Consider the following 13,283-nt stretch of genomic DNA (forward strand, 5'->3'; position numbering starts at 1 on the left):
AAAACACATATTCAACAGAAAATCAGTTATGTTAATCGATTAAGCTACCACGTTAATCGATTAACTGGAGCAATTATGCATATGTTTCAAAAGGCAAACTTCTCATATGTTATGTACAGTATATATACATGCTCTACCAATTATATTATGCCTAATATGCACATATGACATGTATGATATATGCATGAACATACGATTAACTAGATGATGTATTTCATGAATATGATAGTTCAATTAATATGGCTTAAGAGACTAGCATCTAGGTTCACCTAACCTGTACTCACTTACTATGGCACACATCCCAGAATACTTAGATTATAGACTCAATTTTTATCCTAGTCTAGATATGACCAAATGAGCATAAGGCATGTTGATTGTTGAGCCATCTTCAAGCTTTGTTAGAACCTTGTCTTCATCAAAACATAGGCTAAGATATGCTAGTGTTATACTTGACACTTTGCACTTTCAATCTCCCCCTTTTTGATGATGACAAACACTTCATCAGAAATCTTCAATTTGTTGATGGATAAGCTTGATGATGAATTTGCAGAATGGTTGTTAAAGGTTGTTTTTCGAATACCAAAGTTAAAGCGCATTGCTTCTCTGTTTCATAAGCAAAAGTATGTACGGAAGCTGAATAGAAACAACCTGTAAAATGTTTTATACAACCTGCAAAATGTATGTAACGCAACAAGCAACCTTTCTCCCCCTTTTGACATTATCAAAAAGATAAGTATATTCAATTTTAGTCAAAGGTTAGGAGAGCTATTATGGTTATTAACAGACTGTAATTAATCAGTTAAACTTGGGTAGATAACTAATTAATCAGCTGGAAGAAGCTTGAACAAGTTCACAGTTCTTATAGCATTTAATCGATTAAGTGATGTAGTTAATCAATTAAATTGACAACAGATAGCAGCATAATAGTTTGAATGACATGAAGGGGTTATGTAGAAGCAAATTAAGCACAGAATGATTACGCATTTGATAAATTTGAGTATTTTGCAACAGGCACAATCATTCAACATTATCACATATACCAATCATGATCAAGATCCATTACAAACAAAGTAAAGTGCTACTTGTAACATAATTAGAAAAACAAGCATGAACGTAATAATTCAAAACATTAAGATGCAAAACAGTAGTTCAGCAGTAGATTTCGAGTTTCTTACAATCCAAACTGAAAGAGAAAAAGCAATGCAATACAAAGATAAAATCTCAAGAGGAAACAGGATCAACAACGTCCATTAGCTAGGAAGGAGAAACTAAGGTTCTAAGGCTTCCTATCTAAGGATAAGATGGAGGATTCTGGTTGTCAGGAGTCGACGAGCTACAACCACCCTTGATTAAGACACTCAACTTGTTGAGCTCAGCACACATTCTTCTAGTCTGAGAATCAGTAGTAGTCTGAATGTAATTCCGCAAGGATTGGTAATGGTTGTATATGTATGCATTCTGACGCTCCTCAAAATGCTCCGAATCCGTATGATGTGAATCCTTAAGCGACTGATAATGAATATCTATCCTATTATTCAAACGTTGTTCCATAGCATCCATATAAGCTTGTCCAAAAGCGGGTTCCTGTGATGTATGTCCTGAATATTCCCCCTGACTTGCATCAAAAGGCTCTTGGTCAATGTCTTGATCATCTTCATCGGAAGGGTCAAGGTTCACATTGTTTTAGTCTTCTTGATATTGCCAAGTGTTGCCATACTTGTAGATGCCCATCTTGTGAATTAAACTCTAACTAATCAAGTGATTTTTGTCTGAGCAATCCATCACAATAGTATCTGAAATGTCAATATGTAGATAATCAATCACTCAGGACACAAAGATACTATAAAGAAGCAATTTTGATTGAGAGGTGTCACTCGGGACACAAAGATACTATAAGGAAGCAATTTTGATTGAGAGGTGGAGACGCTATACATGACCTTCAGAATTTCGTCAGGCCAATTTATCATGATGTTCTCCTTCACAGCAAACATAAACCTCAAGTCATTCATGGTAGGTTGTGCATGATTTGTGTTTCTTTGAATTAATATGTAGGCAACTATGTAGTGTAGGAGCCTATTTTCTACGCACAGAGATCCATCTTTGGTTAATTCGCCTTGGACATAGAGTTGTGGTCTACGCAGGCACGACTTATACATTTCAATAGCATCGAATGAGTGGTCGTTTGCCCAACCACAATCACTCAAACTAGTACCAGAAGCAGCTAAACCACCCACATTCATAAAGATTTCTTCAGTAATTTCGAACAACTTTCCAACTATCATCGACCAATATTTCCCATCTTTATATCTAAAATTCGAGTAATACTCCCTAACTATAGCAGGGTAAATGTTACCTTTTAGTTCCAAGAAGGGGACAACCCCTTGAGCTTGCAAACCAATCAGGAACTCGAAGTTTTGTTCCAAAAGCCAATCCACATTAGCAAACCGAATGTATGTAGGTTTTTTTCCCTGAAATTTATGTAACCGTGTTTCTTGTAGAATTAGTGAATAGTATGGGTCCCCGCGGTCCTGCCTTGATTGTTGAGAAGACACGATTTTTGGAGCATGTGGTGGATGTATCGCGGTTGTTTTGACTCTCTTTCCACGTCCTTTGTCCATTGCAATTAGAGCTGAAACGTGATGAAGGTTTACAAGAAGGATTGAGGGAAACCTAGGGTAGGGTTTTCAGTTTGGGGAAAGTGAGTTTCTTGAAAATATAAGATGAGGATGACGGTTAATGGAGTGGAAATGCAGTAGGGGGAAATAGGTTTGGGGCTAGGATGAAGCTTAGGATGGTGTTGGACATGTTCCTCTGAGATTGGAGAGAAAGGAGATGAATGAGGTTTTGAAAATTGTTCAGAAAAGCTATTGTTTCTAATATAAGGCTACCGTTAATCGATTAACGGCTCGGCTTAATCGAATATATAGAAAGAAAATATCAGGTTTTAAAATAATACTCCCAGGTAATCGATTAACGTGTTCCCATAGTCGATTAACTGTATCAGATACAACATTTTGACTGTTTTCAAGGCATACAATGATTTCAAACTTTATTGGCTAAGAGTTCTAAGAAATCACAAATATTTTAATGGTTTTTAAGCACAAAATCATGATTTGTACAAAAGATCATAAGCATTTAATCAACATGTTCGACATACTCAAAGAGATCATGCAAGACAATCACAAAAAAAATATTAATCAAGATATTTTTCATCAAGGATTCCTAGTTCTCTTCGAAGAACATAGAAGGTATCTCGTGAGAGGGGCTTGGTGAAAATATCTGCTAATTGTTTAGAAGTTTCAACAAATTCTAATATGCAATCACCTTTTTGAACATGATCATGCAAGAAATGGTGTCTTATTTCAATATGCTTTGTCCTAGAATACAAGACGGGATTCTAGGAAAGGTTGATGGCACTGTGTTATCACACTTAATAGGGATCTTTTCTAATATGAGCCCAAAGTCCTTAAGTTGCTGCTTCATCCAAAGGATTTGAGCGCAACACACGCCATCGGCAATGCATATCGCTTTAGCGGTGGACAAAGCAACGCACACTTGCTTTTTTCTATGCCATGCAACTAGGGAGCTGCCAATTAGGTGACAAGTCCCACTAGTGCTTTTAGGATCCAACTTGTACCAAACGAAGCAGTTATAACATAAGTAGTTAAACAGTTAAGCAGTTACAACAGCAGAAACAATATTCAGTTATAACATAAAACAGACTTATTCATCGATTAAGACTACCATTTAATCAATTAACGGACTAACAGAATGACATACAAGTCAGTTAAAACAGAAAACACATATTCAACAGAAAATCAGTTATGTTAATCGATTAAGCTACCACGTTAATCGATTAACTGGAACAATTATGCATATGTTTCAAAAGGTAAACTTCTCATATGTTATGTACAATATATATACATGCTCTACCAGTTATATTATGCCTAATATACACATAATACATGTATGATATAAGCATGAACATACGATTAACTAGATGATGTATTTCATGAATATGATAGTTCAATTAAGATGGCTTAAGAGACTAGCATCTAGGTTCACCTAACCTATACTCACTTACTACGACACACATCCCAGACTACTTAGATTATAGACTCAATTTATATCCTAGTCTAGATATGACCAAATGAGCATAAGGCATGTTGATTGTTGAGCCATCTTCAAGCTTTGTTAGAACCTTGTCTTCATCAAAACATAAGCTAAGATATGCTAGTGCTATTCTTGACACTTTGCACTTTCAAAATTGTGAATAAGGCCTCTAGTCTCAGCCTTAGAACTCATAAGATAAAGCCATGTATGTCTAGAAAAGTCATCAACCACAGTTAAAAAATATTTATGTCCTTGAATAGTGGAAATTCTAAGAGGAACCCAAATGTCCATATGAACAAGTTCAAGAACATGTGTAGTCTTAGAAGTGCTAGTAGGAAACACATATTTTGTCTGTTTTTGCAAGATGGCAATATTTACATACTTTCTTCGAGTCAATTTTTACATAGGCAGCAGAGCTATGAACATTGTCAAGAACAACATGAGAAGGGTGGCATCGCCTATAGTGCCAAAGATCAAAGCAAGAATTACTAGAAGTATTAGGAGAACTATCTATGTGAAAAGTATTATTTTCTGGATTGTCATGCCTTTGAAGAATGTATAGGTGGTTAAAAGCTTCAGCGTGACCAATCATCTTCGATGTAATCATATCCTAAATCAAGCAAGAAGATTTGTCAAAGACAAGCTTGCACTGAAGAGAGCAAATCAGTTTATGAATGGAAATTAAATTGTATTTGAAATCAGGCATATAGAGAACATTATGAAAAGTTAAAGATTTAGAAAGTATCACAGTTCCACTTTTCTTTGCAATTATGGTGAGGTTGTTAGGTAACTTCACATGGATAGGTTTAATAGATTTATGGTATGTGAAATTTAATAAGTTGTTGGTGACATGGTCAGTGGCACCAGTATAAGGTATCCATAAAGAATTGCCAAGAAGATTACCTGTTATAGATTGATGGTTATCACTAGGAAATGTATTACCAATTTGGTTTATGCTATGCTCAAGGTTGATGCTTAGTTGGCTTTAATCTTCTCTCTTGTTTCTACTATGTGCATTATCTCCAGTGTCAATTTGATGTGTTTCTTCTTCTAGAGTGACGACACTATTGGCGGGAAGCCATGTTTAAAATAACAGGTACCTGTTGTATGTCTCTCTCTACCATAAAATGTGCAGACTTTGTTATTATTGGCATTATAAGTCTTTCCAATGTTCCCCGTGCCTCCAAGAGTAGATGATATTCTTTTGTCATATTGGTTGTTTCCTCTTCCAGGATTTCTTCCAGGCTGCCCTCTCCAATTTTGTGTTGTGTTTATATTGTTGATGCTTGCTTTGTTCTCTCCAAGATTTGATCCAGTCAATTGCCTTTCTTGTTGCTGCACCATGGCAAAAACCTTATTGATGCTTGGCAATGGCTCCATGAGGAGTATTTGTGATTTGGTGGTATTGTATTGGTCACTCAAGCCTTTAAGCAAACATATTACATACTTTGTTTCCCTTTGAATTTTAATGGCCTTTAGAATGTCACTATCACTTTTCTTGTGACAAGGACTGGCTGGAATAGGCCTATGGGATTCCAATCCTTCCCAAAGTATCTTTACATCAGTGAAAAAGGTAGAGACACTTTTATCTCCTTGCCTTATAGAGTGTACTTCTTGCAATAGGTCAGAAGTCCTAAAATAATCACCCTTGGAGAATCTTTCTTGAAGATCCTCCCATAATTCTTGGGAATTATCTAGGTAAATTGTGCTAGATGTTGAGATAAGGATATTGTGATCCAAGAAATTACCATAGTGTTACATCTATCCCAAGCATAAAAAAATTTGGTCACTTTCTTCTGGCATTTTGATGACTCCATTAACAAACTTGAATTTGTTCTTTGAGGATAATGCTCTTTTCATTGTCCTGCTCTATGAGTGATAGTTGCATCCATCCAGGGGTGGTGTGATCAAAGCAAAGCTTGGATTCTCCCCTAGATAAAGATAATATGGGCTCGTTGGATTCTGTGAAATGTTAGAGGAAATGTGAGTCTCGCTAACCTCCTCTGAATCGATATGTTCCATTGAATGGCAAAAGATTAGGGAATAAAGAAATGATTAAAACGAAGAATGGAATTGTATTAGAGATCTCAATTTGAGAGCTATGATACCATATTAGAATTTGAATATGGAATGATAGTGTAAAGGAAAAGAGATGTTATTGTTATTGATCATTAACCATGATAAACATGGCTTTATATAAGGATACAAACGGGTAGCTTAAGTTGCAAGAAACAAAGCTAACAAACTCCTAACCCTCATAACTAACAAAACTAATTTATAGAAAATTGTTGCAACCCGATTTTCGGTTGGAAGACCGGCCACGCGACTTAGGGAGAAGTGAACTCGAATTCTACGTCTTCTGATTGATTTGGAGTCGCCACTACGTTTTTTTGCGGTTAAAATGTAGAAAACTCTCGTTTATGCCCAATTTGGATAAAAATGGTCTTTGAATAGGGACTCTGAATCGGGAGTCGATTATGAATCGAGGAAGGTATTAGCACCCCGTCCGCCCGTATTAAAACAGTACCCTCACTAATCACACGAATTTTTATACCCTTAACACTTATTCATTTAAAATTCAATTAGTAAAACCGAATATTTTTATTTTTTATTTGCATCTGACAAGAGGTTATCCTGCTCCTACGTATCCCCGGGTGCAATAGGGAAATCAAGTCTACATAGTTCTTAGTTCGAAAATTATTTCTACCTTGGTTGATTTTTAATGATATGGAAAATATCGATAGGATAGGTTTAGAAGTATTAGTTTATTGAATTGGTCAATTTGAAATTGTTTAAAATATATATTGGTTTCGATTTAATGGGACTAATAGTTTAGGAACAGTGTTGGTCATAGACCTTATCCCCATTTCCAGGGAGTTAGAGACAACTCGAACCATAACCTTACTATAAAAATTCCATTAAGAATAATTTCTAATTATTTATACATATAGAATCTGAGTGATAAAATAGTTTATAAGTTATATATATATATATGTATATAGAGTTAATAGTTTAGAGATAGTGTTGGTCGTAGACCTTCTTCTCATTTTCGGAGAACTTAGAGACTACTCGGACCATAAACTTACTATAATAGTTTCATGATTAATTTACTTAATAATACAGTGTTGAGTTATTTTTATAATTAAGTAATAAAATAGGTTTGAGAATTATTTTTTATATACGAAATTAATAGCTTAGAGATGATATTGGTTGTAGACCTTCTTCCCCTTTTCAGAGAAGTTAGAAACGACTCGAACCATGACCTCACTATAAAAATTCCATCATTTATCGAATGATAAATAATTTTTATTTATTTATTTATTATAAATGTTAATATTATTTAGATTAAAATATATCGTCATTGTTTACTAATCCTCATATGTTTTTGTTTTTATTTTTATACAACAATAAACGTGAGGTATACTAATCAATTTCTACTTACTAAATTTTTATAAACTAATGATGTTGGACAAATACAACCACTAAATATAAAAGGAGATACAAAAAATAAAATAAAGAAATTAAAATAAAGAACAAAGGAAAGGGAATAGTTAAGGGTCTGTTTGCTTTGTGAAAATATTTCCTATTTTGATTTTCTATTTTTATTTCTTGAAAACAGTTTTCATTTTTAAGAAATGAAAATTAGAATTCATGTTTGGTTTCATTTGATATATTTTTGTTTCTAGAAAATGGAAATAATGAAATGTGTTTGTTTTCTACTTTTTCAATACAACATCTATTTCATAAATAATAAAAATATGATTAACTATGTATATTCTCACAAGTAACATCAATTTTTAGTGAAGTTAAAATTTAAATATAAACAATTTTTTTAAACCAACATTTGCTGTAAAGTTTAAAATCATTTTATTATTGAATCACTTTTTATTAAAATTATTCTCTCATACACTTATATAACATATCATAAATAATACATTTATTTAGTAAGAAAAATAAGATATAATATTAAGTCACACTAATTATGAAATACAATTCAAGTTTTATGCAAAGGAAAAAACTATAATTATCAATTATATATAAAGTTTTTCAAGATCTACGATAACTTTCCCAAATTTGGGTTGCAATAGTCTCACGAACTTCGGCCATTTCAGTTGCTTGTTGAGCATCAACATTGATACCTTGTTGATTTACGTTTAATCCTTAATCATCAACAATCAAATTTTCTCCAGAATATTGACCAAAAAGTCTATCTTCACTATGTTGCAATCTAATAAAGTTATGTATAGTGCAACAAGCATTAGGAATTAACCTTTATCTTCTAACAGGATAATTTGGCATCATCTTTAATATGGGGAATCTTGCTTTTAGTACTCCAAAACATCTCTCAATAACATTCCTTAACGAAGAGTGTCTATGATTGAACAATTCTTGTTTACCTCTTGGTCGTCCTCCATCACGAAAATCTCGCAAATGATATCTCGTCTTTCGAAATGGAGCAAGATATCCAGACATGTTAGGAAATCCAGAATCAACAAGATAAAATTGATCTGCAAAATAAATAGAATACCTATTGAATAACTTATAACTAATAAAAATATTAGTAATATTGAAAGATTTTTTTACCTCCGATGGGTTTTGGAAAATCATTTGCAGGAGTTAAAGCATCTAAAAATACTCTTGAATCATTTGCTGTTCCTTCCCAACCAGAATAAACAAATGTGAATAGCATGTCAAAATTACACACTGCCAATACATTTTGTGTTATCAAAACTTTTCTTCCACGAAATGTTGTTTGCTTTGATGTTGGAGCCCAAGCAGATACATGTGTGCCATCAATTGCACCAATACATTTCTATGTTCAAAATATGAATAATAATTTAGTACACAAATAAATATAATATATTAATTATTTAAAGTAAAGAAATTTACCTTGAAATATGGGAAATACTTATGGGTTCCTCCTATATATGGATGTGTTATAGTTTGATTTCTTGGTACGATGATTGTTCTACCCAACTTGCAAACTGCTCTTAAAACTCTTTTAAACCATTTACTTACAATTTGTAGAGAATGTTGAAAGCGTTCAGCAACGACTCGATGACGCATATTATGGCATATGATGATTAAGAACATTGCAACTCCTTCTTCGACACATACTTTTTTGTCGTCACTTAAATTTCCAATATCCCTTAAAGTATCACAAAAATTCAAAAACACATTTTTCCTCATTCTAAAATTCTCATAACATCTAGCTTCATGGCCTGCCATAACTTCAAGAGTATACATCTTGCCAATCAATAAAGAAGTCCTGCATGGTGTCCTACTAATAAAATTCCTCTCATACTCCATAATCAATAAAACTATAATTAAATCTTCAATATCACCATCCAAGTCAAATAGTTGACATAATTACCTGCTCAAATAAATAGTTAAATTTGCTAGTATAAAACATTTATAATAAACGAAATCATCTAATGAATTGAATATCTAACCAATAACATTAAGTCAATCACAAACCAATGCTATAAATCTAAGTAAGAAATTAAAATGCTTAAAATGAAATATAAAGTTATCACTTAAATAAAATGCATAAATACTACTCTAGAGATACTAGCCATTCCTTCCTCCTTAGAAAGAGAAAAATATTGAGATTGTTTGAGTTTAATTATATATAGAATTAAGCATAACAAAAATATTATTCAAACAATTAGTATAATAAAACACAAATAAAATCAAAAGCAAACATAGAAAAATAAAAAGCAGGGGTGTGGCATACGGGTTTTTTAGAACCCAAAATCCCAAAAGGGATTTCCCTAATGCCCTTTACTTCTCCAATCTTCTTCTCCCTTGGCTTGTCTTCTCTCTTTCTTTTCCTTTCTTGATGATGATGGACAAGGTTCACGATCAATGATATTAGCAGGGGGGTCGCGGTTTCTTCTTTTCTTAAATCTAGAGGGGATTCGAATCCCTAGTCTCCACTCTCTCCACGCAACCTTCATGAAGGCTGGACAAGGTCACCGGAGATGGTTTCCCTTCTTCTTTTCGGGGTCCAGCAATGATGATAAGGTACGATGTTGTCTTCTCCCTTTCTCATTCTTCTTCACTTTTCGTTCTTATTTGATTGGTTTTGGTTGCTGTTTGGTTTTTTCAATAGGTGAATTGAGGGAGAATGAAGACGATATGGTGTGGTGGCTCGCGGTGGTTTTCCAGTTCGGGGTTCCCCTTCTCACGATGCAACAAGATGAGTCTCTGTCAAAGAGGGCACACGATGCCACTGAGAGTGATTACATCACCTCACATGCTTGATTAGGTTTTGGAGCCTATTCCTCAATCATGGAATCAACAAGTCCGCGGGAAATCAGTAAGGGCCCAAATCCCTCATATTGATATTTATGTTTCTTTTATTGCATGCTATTTTTGAATGATGATATGCATATCAAAAACATATATGGGTTGATGTTAATTTGGAAGTGAATTATATTATTTTGGTTTAAGGTCACTGTGATGCATTGCTTCCATTATTATCGCTTTAACGATCTACCTCATTTTTGTTTAACTGCATTCTGATTTGATTACACAAACCTATATGCATTACCTTTCATTAAAATGATGTACAGTCTTGTTTGGTTATTATTCTAGTTTCAAATCATTGGTAATTAGCTGTAACATATCAGATAAACACAACCCAGGAGGCAGGGACAAATGGTTAGATAAGAGGTTCCGTAAGAACACATGGGTAGGTCACTTTAATATTTGGGTGTGCCAATAGTTTCACATAAGGCTATTGCAACCAAGAGGAGACATTATACCACAAAAATATATGTTGTATGTTGATATTTTTAAGTACAGGACCAGTAAACAAAAATAATGACATTAACACAAAAACCATGAAAATCACGAAGTCCGAATATGGATTTTAGTACTAACCTTAGGTAGCAATTTGGTTTGGTTGTGTCGTTTTACCATATTATCTCTGAACTTGTGCTCCGTTTTAGATATCTCTCTGATTCTGCTGAGTGATGTCTCCGTGTGTATCTGTTCATGAATTTATGTGATGCACGTGTTATACGATTTCTGCCTGCTCCAATATGTAGCGTATTCTCTGATTTGATATATGTATGTCTATGGATTGCTCTCTAGTCATTGTACGATGTGAATATGTGCTCTAATTACTTCTGCCTTTTTTCTCTGATTTCTCTGCCATTGTATATGTGTATGATGCCTTTTTATAGTCAGATGTGTGTCTTTTGGGTGGCTGGTCTTGACCCCTTTTTATTCTGATTTAAGGCTGCCCATGAATGCTCTCCTTTATGCTGATAATGATGTGTAACTGAAACAACATTAATTCTGGTTTATATCTTTTGAAGTCTCTTTGTAATCCACAGCTGGCTATCTGTTTGCTAATTCTAAATGCCTTCAATCATTTTATTATTTATTCCTCTATTTAATGTGCCCTCATTGTTGTGTAATCGTAACATCTATGTAATTAAGCCTGAGAATTCAAACATTATAGGCCTTTTATCTCTATAACAGTTATCACTAACATTTAGCAGCCGTTACCAAATTGCAGGGTTCGAAGAATTTGAAGAGGACATCATTGGAGGATGAATAAAATTGTGCATGTAACCAGTTGTAGTGAAAAAATTTTGAAGCCATTGAGACTAAGCTTCCGTGCTTTGTTGTATTTTGGATGCTCCATTACTGCACTTATGATCTTAGCATATCAAATGAAAAATTACATAGGTGGCTTATTATTTTATGATTTCACCACGAAATCTCTTGATTTAATGCATATACATTCTGCACTATGTATTGTTTCATTTCAAATCTGTGCCACTGCTTGTAGGATAAGCGGCTTAGGCTCTTCTAAATTTATGTCCAAGTTGTGAAATTCTCAATTTGTATTGTTAAAACATATGTCCGACATGCTAGTTTGGTGGATGAATATTGAATTGTTTTATACCAATAATAGTGATAAAAAATAGAAAAGCGATATGGTTACAACTATAAATTTTACACAGTTAGCTTATCAAAAAATTGATATAGGAAGAAACTTCCACGCTGAAATTTTTATCTGTTGAGCATTGTTGAAAGATAAATTTGAGGAGCTTTCCCTTCCAGGTGCCAACTTGTTGAGAGGTTATTTCTCTCATTTTCGGTGTGTTGCCATCTCGACTTTGTTAGAATAAATTCCAACGCCGGTATAATGGTTTCAAGAATATTCCACTTACAACTTACTTTTAATAATCATGTGAATAAGTTATTCCTTCTTTGCCTCATCTCGGCTTTGTTAGAATAAATTCTAACGCCAGTACAATGGTATCGAAGCAACCCCTTTGACATAATTATTAAGTACCTTTGAATAGCATCTCGGTTTTGTGGAATAAATTCCAACACCGGTTTAATGGTATTCTAATATATAAAAGTGATGAATAGTTAGTTGTTAGAAATAAATAAATAAAGAATAAAAGAATAATAAATTTAGTGACGTTTATCTATTTACTCTCTTTCGAGTTCATTTTATTTAACAAACCAAACTTCTTCCTTAAGGAAGGTTGGTATTAAAGAATAAATAAATTGCGGAAAGTAAATAACAATAAATAAAAGTTAGTAAGTTAGCTTCATCACATTTGTATATTAAAATGTGTTTTCAACAAATAAATTTATTGTAACAATTTACTATTTTACAATTTACACCTCTTTTAAGATTCAATTGTAGTATACTATAGGGTTATGTCGAACCACAAGTAATTGCCTAATAGAATGAATCATATGAATATGTCAAAACACAAATAATGAGTAAACATATTGTGATGATTTTTTGTAGTTTTGCACATAAACAAATTTACAAGAAAAATAAACTAAATATTAACAAATTCTTCAGTAGACAATATCATTTTGAATAAGGAAAATATTTCTCAACTTGTTATGAGTTTGAACTACCTAGACAAGTTCTTATGTTTTACTTTGATTAACTCCAAACACCAAGTTCTAAAATTCTCCTTTTATTGTATGTCCTAAAATGGTAGAATGATAATCACTTATATTTATTACTAAACAATATTACGTCCACAAAGAGATTAGGTTGCCACACACTAATCTTGGCTACTCTAATATTGAAGTAGTAATGAATATAAGATCTTAAGAAAAGTATGCTTAACTTGGCAAATAAACTAAGTAGTACAACTACTTCTTAGTTTATTTGTTAA

General features: G+C 33.3%; 1 protein-coding gene and 1 long non-coding RNA gene across 2 annotated transcripts; one reads left to right on the forward strand and one right to left on the reverse strand.

The window, feature by feature from the left end:
- Positions 1–8,061: 8,061 nt before the first annotated feature.
- On the reverse strand, positions 8,062–9,423 carry LOC109339964. Its single transcript, XM_019577523.1, has 3 exons — positions 9,004–9,423; positions 8,698–8,926; positions 8,062–8,621 (listed from the first exon to the last, which is right to left on the reverse strand). The coding sequence occupies exons 1-3, from the start codon at positions 9,421–9,423 to the stop codon at positions 8,386–8,388; spliced, it is 885 nt and encodes a 294-aa protein (XP_019433068.1). The 3' UTR covers positions 8,062–8,385.
- Positions 9,424–9,858: 435 nt separating this feature from the next.
- LOC109339963 lies at positions 9,859–12,028 on the forward strand. Its single transcript, XR_002106732.1, has 3 exons — positions 9,859–10,140; positions 10,229–10,435; positions 11,628–12,028. It is a non-coding gene; the product is annotated as an uncharacterized LOC109339963 (long non-coding RNA).
- The last annotated feature ends 1,255 nt before the right edge of the window (positions 12,029–13,283 follow it).

This window comes from Lupinus angustifolius, unplaced genomic scaffold, assembly GCF_001865875.1.
Source record: "Lupinus angustifolius cultivar Tanjil unplaced genomic scaffold, LupAngTanjil_v1.0 Scaffold_122_28, whole genome shotgun sequence".
NCBI lineage: Eukaryota > Viridiplantae > Streptophyta > Magnoliopsida > Fabales > Fabaceae > Lupinus > Lupinus angustifolius.